General features: G+C 37.6%; 1 protein-coding gene across 10 annotated transcripts in view; it reads left to right on the forward strand.

Moving 5' to 3' along the window:
* The window catches only part of GRIA4 (glutamate ionotropic receptor AMPA type subunit 4), a 216,763-nt gene extending 207,437 nt beyond the window's left edge, over positions 1–9,326 (forward strand). For 2 of the 10 annotated variants that reach the window (XM_061374444.1, XM_061374443.1), the window contains exons 15-16: positions 1,354–1,601; positions 8,197–8,335. In XM_061374444.1, coding sequence (XP_061230428.1) covers positions 1,354–1,599 — 246 coding nt within the window. In that variant the 3' untranslated portion in view covers positions 1,600–1,601; positions 8,197–8,335. Of the gene's footprint in view, positions 1–1,353; positions 1,624–2,881; positions 3,065–8,196 lie in introns of those variants that run through there. The other 8 variants (XM_061374441.1, XM_061374440.1, XM_061374442.1 and 5 more) reach the window with 7 other exon arrangements.
* Positions 9,327–10,349: the final 1,023 nt, after the last annotated feature.

Below are 10,349 nucleotides of genomic sequence, written 5' to 3' on the forward strand. Positions count from 1 at the left end.
TGGGGAAAGGAGTGAAAACCAATTAAGAGGATGACAGAACAACTGTAAATGAAGCTGAGAATGGCTTAACACACCACGGACTTTAGGTCAGGTCTTTCTCAGTCCTGCCTCCTCCTTGTCTGCAAGCACCATGTTAGGAGTTGCCACCAGAGGAACACAGTCACCTCTAAGATATTTTGAGTCCTCTTAGAGGACTCAGAGAATGCAGAACCTGGCTGAAAGACCCAAATAGTTCTATACCTCCATGGGAATTGTTACAGTGCTAATCTGCTGATTACACAATAAATAGTGCCTCTTTAAATTAAACATCCAAATATTTTGCATTCTAAGTTTAAATTTCTTAGAGGTTACAATCAGAAGTTAAGTACTGTCCTTACTTTAGGTAAAGATTATATACTCTGAATAACAATAAAGCTTTATAAGCATCTTAAGGTGCACTATGTAGTATATGAAAGTCAATCCTGAGAGAGTTCCTTGAGAACTGTGGATTTCAAATTAAAAAGTACAATTCATAACTAAACAGTAAAGTACAGAAAAATGTAGAATAGTTATTTACTACAATACATCCAAGAAAATGAATATTTATACAATTATTTAATTGTATATTTAAGAATTTGCTAAAGTTCACATTTATGTCTAAATTATGATTAATGTAAGATTTCATGTGTAAGATTTCATAAAATTGCTATTTAAAATGATGCGATTACTGAGCCTTAGTAGTCCATGGGCATGTTGCAGAACTGTAACTCTAATAAAATAAGAACAAAATACAGTAATCGGTAAGAGGCAAATATAGCACGATGTGTATGGTACAGTGTGCACTTTCAAAGGAAGTGTCTAGTCAAAGAAATAAGTCTCACATGTTATTTTCAGCTGTCATTTAAGTATCAGAAAGTCAGTCTGGATCTTTTAAATTAACAGCAATGCCTACCACAAGTACAGTTACTGTTTTCGTAAAGATCAAGCAGAGTCTTATCTGCTATAAGTGGATTTCCAAGGCTTTTAAAAAGCTTTACATAAATGCATTGCTAAAATGTCCCCTAAAGAAGAGCTAGACATGTCATTGTTTAATTCTCCACTGCGTGGAAGTAATGCTTTGCCATAAGCAAGCAATGACATCCTGATATGTTGGCAATATACTTTTAATATTTTGCATGCCATCCAGGAAAACTAGGCACTTAAAATGTATTTTATAGATCCAGATAGGTCAAATTTTGAGAGAAGTATATAAAGAACTGTCATTTAATTTCAGCTAAACATTGTTATTTATTCCTATTTCCAATGTTTTAACGTGTACTTTGTGCTCTTGTCAGCTGTTTTCCAGGGTTAACTGTGTCACTTCTGTTTCCCCAGGACAAGACGAGTGCCTTGAGTCTCAGCAACGTTGCTGGAGTCTTCTACATTCTGGTTGGAGGCCTGGGCTTGGCAATGCTGGTGGCTTTGATAGAGTTCTGTTACAAGTCCAGGGCAGAGGCGAAACGAATGAAGGTGGCAAAGAGTGCACAGACTTTTAACCCAACTTCCTCGCAGAATACCCAGAATTTAGCAACTTATAGAGAAGGTTACAACGTATATGGAACCGAAAGTATTAAAATTTAGGGGTAGGACTTAGGGCCTACTACAGTGAGTGGGTGATGCATTTTGTAACGCAGTGTTGTGACATGTCTGTCTAGTGGTGCTTGCTTCTGAACAGAGCTTTATATTTTGGAAAACTTCAGTGCAAAGTGGTTCAGTTTTTTTTGGCTGCAGATGTACAGTATACTATTCTATGTTGCTAATAGACATCTGCATTGCAAGGAGCTTTTAATATAAAGAAATGCATTTTTAATAGTGTTGTCGAATCAGTTGGAAGATTAAAACTATTTGAAATTGTAAAATATATATTTAGAGGGCCAGTGTTTAATTACTTGATTGGCCAGCCTGTTTTCCTAAAAATTTGCACTCTACTAGTGACAAATTTCTGCAAGCCTTTATTACTCAGTGTTGGCCCTAACTGGGACTTCATTATAATCAAGATTTATTGATTATATCAATAATCATTATAATCAAGGATAGACAATGTATCATTATAATCAAGGATAGGCAATGTCACTGAACCATAGTTAACCTAATGGAAGACAAGGCACTGTTACCAGAAGTCTAAATGTTGTTTTACCTTCTGTTCCTCCTCCTCACCCTATTCCTTCACCCTCCCTTTGATACATGTTTTCTGCTAATTGTGTGCCATTTCTTTCACAATATCCTGCTTCAGGTCAATCTTTGGCCATTATAATAATCACAAAGAGTCACTAACCAGTGAATAGACCGTGATTATTGCCCTCAGCTTTCAGTAACATGCCCCCTTACCTAGCTCAGGACTAGTGTATTAGATGTTTACACAGTGATTTCAGAGACTGAACTGCTGATGTTGCCAAGCTGCATCCTGCATAGTTCCCCTGAGTAGGTATGCAGGGATGGTTTACTAATGCACTTGTTCTCACCTGTGCAGTGAGTATCTTGTCAACTAATCATCAGTCAAATCAACTCTTTGACTTTTGATAATGGCACATAGCAGCAAATTTAGCTTCTAAATATATCTTTTACATAGCTCCCAAGCTATACTGTCTGCTTTACAAGTGAAGGTGCGGGTAGGCCCCTGCCCTTTCATGCTACCTAAAGCTCCCTTGCCTTTGAAAATAGAAAGCCACATGTCTCCTCTGTTAACAAAAGGCTTAAGCTGCATTTTCCTGAAATCACTGAGCCATCCCTATAATAGAAGTAACAAACAAAAAATTTAGGGAAAGGAGATAAAGAATATATATTTTTATGTTGCCACCTAGAAAAACATTTGGAGGAAACAACTGGAGATGCAATTATTATTTTTTATTTATTATTTATATAGCGCTGGAGTACACGGCGCTGTACAATAGGTGAAGTGTGCCAAACACATAACAGGTCCCTGTCCCGAGGAGCTTACAGTCTAAAGGCACAGCCGGTACAATACCGAACCATACAGTACAGAGCAAACACAGAGTGAGCAGAGAATGGTGTTTGAGCATGATAGCTGGAGCGCTACAAGGAATAGGTGGGTTCTCGGGGGGCGAGGGAGGGGGCTTGGCGTATACTGGCTGGGAAACTATCCCAAACATGTCACTGTGTAGTTTGGTTCTATTCTCTGTTGTACAAGAAGTCATGACCTTGGGAATACTTCAGCTATAACAGAGCTGCCTAATTTCCCCATGTGAAAAAAAAAAAGTCTTATCTGTACACTTTGTTCACTAGTGAAACTGTGGAGCATAATAGGTGTCAGAAGGACCTCAGGAGTATAAGCTAGCCTTCATTGCTGTGAACTGGGGATCAGGAGACTTCCAGGTGCTAGTATTAATCTCCCAAATTCACTGCTTACTGTCAGTAATAAGGGTCTTAAAAAGAAATAATCCTGTGCAAGTAATTGTGCAAGGTGCAAGTAATTGTGCAAAATGCAAGTGAAGAGATCTTGTTCCTTTAAATTCTTCAGTAATGCGCCCACAGATGAGTGTCCCCAGGCTAGTATAAAAGTAAGAGTGCTAGAAAGCATGTTCCTTATCAAATTCACAGAATACAATGCATCCAAAATGTAGTCTGAAAAAAGCAAATAAAAGCCCAAAGTTTCCTTTCAAATACTGACCTGACCCAAACTGGCTTAGCATGCTAAACATGGCATGACTTGGCAGTACCCCAAGTTCCCACTCAGTGATTCCAGTGCAACAAACACCATGGTTAAGCTTGTAGAATTTATTTTGGCCTTACTGTTTTCATAAAATAAAAATTAGGGGTGAGTTTTATTTTTAAGGAAATACCATTAGTACTTCCCCTAAATTTTGGATTTTTGTGGGACTTGATGCAACACAGATAAATTCGTACAGGAAAAAAATGTATAAAACATGTTTACGTTGCATTTATTTTTTTGAAAATATGTTTTTGGGTCAGTCAAAACTTCTGATATTCTCTTAAAAACATAGTCTTAAAAACTTAAAGACTTTTTAAAATTTCACAAAGAAAAACCAACTAGGATTTAAAACAAACAACTATGGAGTTTTGAAATTTTTCTTTCTACTTATTTGCCATAATATTTACCTAAGAAATTTCATCATTAGAGCATCTTATAAAAATGCTTATGCTTATATGTGGAAGACTGGAAAGGTCCAGTCATCCTCTCCTGGCAATATTTGGCCATCCCTAGCCACGCAGGCAGCAAGGAGTTATCTATATACCATGCTCTGTAGAGAGTCACTTATACCAGCTGTTCATGCACATGCTGGTTGTAAGCCCCTGTTAGCTGGCAGCAATAGAGAGCCCACAACGTGGTTACACATAAATCTGCAGAAATATGTCTGTCCTGCACTTCAAAACCTTTGATGTGTTTATTTATCCAAGGAGTAAAGGGATTGTAGTGGGACTAAACCTTGCTAGTATGGAAGGATGCTTGACAGTTCTAACCTGCATGAGTAACCAACACACTGACTTTTTTAAGCTAACATCAAATGGTTTTTATAGTATGTTTCAAACTAATATAAAATAGGTTAAATAATCTGCTTGACAATTAATATTCATTGACATGTATTTTCTTTTAATTTAATCCAGTCAAAAGCAAGTTGCCTCAGGGAAATTCACCTGCCTGTGAAGCAGCAGAAAATGAAAATGTAGGATTAGTCTGTATGTTTGGACTAGTTTGTATGATAAAGGACTAGTCTCTGTGTGTGGGATGAAGACATTCAGAAGGGGTGACAGACCACTGCATCTGTTGAAGGCAGGGAAGGAAGTTTGCTTTAAGAAGGACACAATCCCTTCTTCTTCCCCTAGGCAGCAGTTTTCCATTTTTGCATATCAATAGTAAGCCCTTAGTACACTAATTGAGTTGATGCCCTGAGAACAGTGTGGAGCCTAACAGCCTTCTCTCCAGCTGCTCTAGGGAAAAGCCCTAATGGGATCCTCACCCCAAGTCCACAAGCTTTCCAAGAGATTTTCTCAGTACCCAGCCAGCCACCACCACCGCTTCTCCATCCCCTTCCCCTTGATGCTCATAAACCAGCTTCCAGTTCAGCTGCTTTCTCTTCCTCTCCCATCGCATGCTGTTGTTTATAATTACTGAAATTGATTATAGAACTAAAAAAAAAATTTAAAAAATATGAAATTAATTACCAAAAAAAGGCACAGTGCTACAGGATGGCTCAGTAAATGTGTAATGCATTTACTTTGATTGTATAGTCCCAATTTCATAGTCAAGATAAAAAAAATTCATTAAAAGCTAATCTTAAATATTTATGCCAAAGACACCTCCATGTGACCCAGGCGCTAGAGGAACCTGGCTAACAAAAGAACCCACACAGACTAGGATATTTGTATTATATAGACTGAGGATATCAGTTTCCTAAGTTCTCATTTCCCAATAGGAACAGGGCAGTCAGTGTTTTCACGTGATTAATTCCATAACTAATTTAACCAAAACTAATGACAAATTTGAAAATACATTATCACTATTAACTGCATACACTTACCACACAGAGAATTCCACAATCTGGTTAATATTCACAGTAAATGCCAAGACTTTTTCCCTCTTATCCCAGCCACTCCTAAAACTGCTCCCACAGCCAGGCCATAAATCTGAAATTGTAAGAGTACTGTTAAGCAAAGTATTAGCCTGGCTTATTACCTATATAGTAATAAGGTAATTTTAAACTACCTGTGTAATTTAAAATAAAACACAGAAGCTTACCTGGTTCCTTGGCTTTATGGCACCTTCCTGAGTACAAGTTTGACCTGTTCCTCCTGGCTTTGTTAACTGTTTGGGTTGTTCCCGTGGTGTGTTGCTGAGCTGTTGTTAATCTCTGCTGTGAGAAGAGTTGTTATATTGCAGCTTTTTCTGTTATTCTGTGGAAGGCTGCTAAGAAATTGTTTGTTATTCTCATTTGATTTTTTGTTTGGTGGATCCCTTTTTACTGTCTTTCTGTCCTGAGTGTGTTGTCAATGGCCAGAAAGCTGTATAGACTGAGCTACCAAACCCACAATTACACATAACTGGAATATCCCATTTAAATCTGAGCTCTCTCTTGGATTTCCCAGCAGCAAATCCTGAATGGCCATGAACAGATAGCTGAACTAAGTGATGGAGAAATGATTGTACGTAATGATGACTTTCAGGGAAATTTAGCACATCTGGAGTAAGCTGTCCATTTTCAACCCAGGTTTGCATTCTGATCTGGTTTGGAATCTCATCCCTCGCCCAAAACTAGAGAACCTTTGTTTTTTCTTGCCATTGACCAAAACATGTTCTGTGCATTTCTGCAGACAGTTACCAGTCCTTGGCATCCATTTGCAATGGGACTCCAGACGTGCACTATGTGGAGCTACACCACATTGCATTGTGACCATCCTTTGCAAATGCATAGTTTTTGATTTGCTGCTGGGGAGTAGTTGAGGTTTTTGGTACTGTATGGGCCCAGGTCCCCACTCTTTTATTACCTCTGCCTCCCTTTTTATATCTAGGTGTTGAATCAAGATACATTTGGTAATGGTCCCTGTCACAACGTACCGTGGCTACAGGGAAACTTCTAAAAGGGCAACTTTGGACATTGCAATTGATGATTATCAAAGCCAAGGTTTTTTCAACATAAGGGGAATGCCATAATGCTCATGCTTTTTTCTGAATTCAGCTGCTTCTGAGGACTAAGGTTTTAAGGGTAATTGATTTAGAAAGTTGTTTTTACATCCAAGCTCCATCTGTGCCACGACAGCAGCTGTACTTTTGAGAAGTCTTTTGAAGGAGCTACTGATAGCAATGCAATATTAGACTGGTGTGCTTTCCTACAAGTGCACCCAGAAACAGTAGAAACATTTGGGAGTTTTAATCTCCCTCATCTCTGTACACACATACTCATGTAAAATTAACTTCAGCATACCAAACACCAGCTCAGGATTTTACTGCTACCTCAGAAGGAGAAACCGGGCTCTGAGGGACAAAGTTCTAAATGCAAAGATTAGTAATAAGGCAAATAAAATTATTTTATGATGTTTGTTATCCCTTTGCTCCTATGTGAATGCACCCTCCTGTCTCTTTCCAATTGGTATTTCAGATTGCGTCCCTGCACACCCAATTACATGAGTTAGTTGCACAGACTATATATTCTGCTGACTAGAAATCAGATTTCCCCACTAATTAATGTCTTAACATGGTATCATTGAAATGTGTTTCAATGTAGTATAGTTTAGATGCCTATTGTTCCAGGTGTCATTTCTGCATTGGTTGACTTTGGACACCTCTACCGATTTTAGTCATCTGGAAATCATTTAGTCTAAACTAGTTATCTTGGCTTTTTCTGTCATCACATGAGAGAGCTCTTTTAGATTAGGTTACTGATTTTGGATGACTAAAGTTAGATGGCATAATTACAAATCTTTTTTTATTAATGAAAGATTTTTTGCTTGAGTCATTTAGTCCGTAAACAAGATAGTTTGTTTCAAATTGCCTGAAAGTAAATATTCTGAGGTAACAAAAATTTAAACCTTCATGTGGAAATTTAGACCTAATGTAAAAAAGTACAGAAAATTGTCTTTTCTCTCAATAAACTGCATTTCCTTTGAAAGTTCCCACTTCTCTAATTTTATGAAAATATATATATGAAAAAAGATTTGAGGACAGTTCTCAGATTTACTGATACAAAATATGTGCATTGTGAAAAGAAGTAAGAATTTATTTAGATTGATGCAGTAAATTACAACAGTGATAGCTGATAGTGATATTGCAATTTATTTAAGAAATGTCAGTAGTTATATTTTGTCTTGACATCCCTAGTTGAAGGTCTTTATTCACAGATGCTAATGCTTTCAGATTCATAAAAAGTTTTGATTCTTATTTCACTGCATATAAATGTAGTTTGAAGAAGATTAGATGAAGGTATTTCCTCTTCTGTTAATTTCTTGATCAAATTCAGATTTTATCTTTAAATCAGTGATTTATTGTAATGAAATTTACCCTCAGAACTGATAGTATTTTTCCCCTAGTAGACTTAAATGCTATGTATTATATTTATAATGATTACTATTATTGTATTTAATGTTAACATGAAAAAATGCAGATGTCTAGAATTTTATATTTTGGTGTTTGCTGTGTCCTGGTTTGTTGAAGGACAGAAGCATCCTAACACTTTCTTCTTTTCTCCTTTTCTTTTTCAAACCTAGCTTACCTTTTCTGAAGCCATAAGAAACAAAGCCAGATTATCCATCACAGGGAGTGTGGGAGAAAACGGACGCGTATTGACTCCCGACTGCCCAAAGGCCATGCATACTGGAGCTGCAATTAGACAAAGTTCAGGATTGGCTGTAATTGCATCGGACCTACCATAAAAACCAAAAAAATAATTGAGTGCCTTAATCAAACTGTGTTGGTGACTGATGGGAACACAGCACAGACTGTAGTGACATGGGAGCATCATTGATGAACTAATAATTTGGCTGAGAAAGGGAAGTACGTCCAAATGCGCCAGACATCATCAGCAACAATGTGTGCATGAGCTCAGCTCGGAAACCCAAACTCAGATTTTATATCAGGAAAATTCATAATTTAGTTTTGTTGGGGGGAGGGGGCTGGGAAGGGTGTATTAACAGCAACAAATTTCACTTGAGTGGACTTAAAACTAATAAGACTTGCCAATTTAGCGCATTAAACTGTGAAGAACATGCTCAGAATTGACAACATTTTGGTTATTGTCTTGACAAAGAGAGAAAAATAACTATAGAAGTCAATGAACATGCTAACCTGTGTCTCCAGAACATCAACATATACAATGGAAGAACACTCAGCTGTTCAGCTGTAGAAATGAATCACTAAACTGTGATAAGAAAATAATAAATATGTAAATCCTGTGAAAAAATAAAGAAATTATTTACATTTTCTTTGAAAAAAGAGGAATACTGAAACATGCTTGCTTTTTAACTGATGTAAATTCAGTAGAGGACAACACAATTCTTTTTTCTAACCATCTTAGGGAACAATTCATTGCAATAATTGATATAAAATGCCATCACTGTAATAAAATTCAGAGACTTTTTTTTTATAAAAGGTGTTGGTCATCCTCTTGTTTGCTGTTACCTTCATTCTGTTCCATCATTCTGTGTTCCACAGACTTGCATCTGTCTAATACAAGAAACAAAATGATAAAATGTTTAGAGTATGTCATCAGTCTGCAGTGTAGAATCAAAAGAGACTACGGGTCACTCATGTTACAGATATTATTTATAATCTTGTTCTGTGTAAGAAACTGTGGTTTTTGTACCCACCAAAAAGAATAAAACAACAAACGTTCTTATAATATTGACAGAGCTTGAGTTGTTTTCTGATCATTAGGGATGTTGTCACCTTGAAAATAGAATAAGGTGGTTCATTTCTTACTGCTGGATGCAGGACCCTCTCAGAGACAGTCTGAGTCCTTACACATTTGTGAAGAGCTTTTAAGTCCTCGGAGAGGAGGGACCTGAAGCTGACAAATTACTGTCATGGTTATTCACTTGGTGTTTTAGTACTAGTCATTAAAACTCCTTCTGAGAGGTTAGGGAACCATTCAGTGACAGTTTGTTCTCTAGGTAGGTCAAGTGGTGACATACCAAGGAGCAGGAAAGTACAAATGCCAGTCTTTCACACTGACATGATAGATACAGCGTGCTTGGCATCCAGCAACCTGGTTTTCATCAGCCAGCCTTTCAATGGCACACTAGGAAAAGGCTAGCATCCTGTTTGAATATGCAATAGTAATTGCATAATATGCAATATGCAGTAATATGCAATAATGCAAGAGTCTTCTGCAATATCATTCTCCTTGGCCACACTAGACCCTGCAGTGATTTCCAGATTCACAGTATTGCCATCAGTGTAGCAGCTCCATGCCACAGCCCAGACCACAAAGCCACAAATCAGTTCAAGGCTGGATTAACCATAGCTTCTAATGCCCTCATGATTTTGCCAGTCACATGTGGGGTCATGTTCAGATAGTTTACATTTCAACAAAGCCTCTGTGGCTGGTGCTTTTTTCAGCCCCCAAGGTCCCAGGCCTTCATGAAGTGCGTGCAGGGTTGTGCTTAACACTTCCAGACCATGATCTACGACTACTGAGGTGATACTCATACGATGAGATACAGACATCTATGAAGTAGCAAAGCAGGCCTTAGCTTCAGCAGAGGTATCGACATTATAGATGTGAATTCCTTACCTCAGACAGTCGAGACACTCTTTATAGTTACTGGAGGGAAATAACCAATGAGGGTGAATGACTTTGTCTTAAAGTAGACATTAAGACATCAAACTGCTGAATCACAGCAGCAAGAGTCTGGATCTTTCC

This window comes from Neopsephotus bourkii, unplaced genomic scaffold, assembly GCF_033783945.1.
Source record: "Neopsephotus bourkii isolate Nb327-2 ecotype Australia unplaced genomic scaffold, CSIRO-AGI_Nbou_v1 NB_1638, whole genome shotgun sequence".
In the NCBI taxonomy this organism is placed as follows: Eukaryota; Metazoa; Chordata; class Aves; order Psittaciformes; family Psittacidae; genus Neopsephotus; species Neopsephotus bourkii.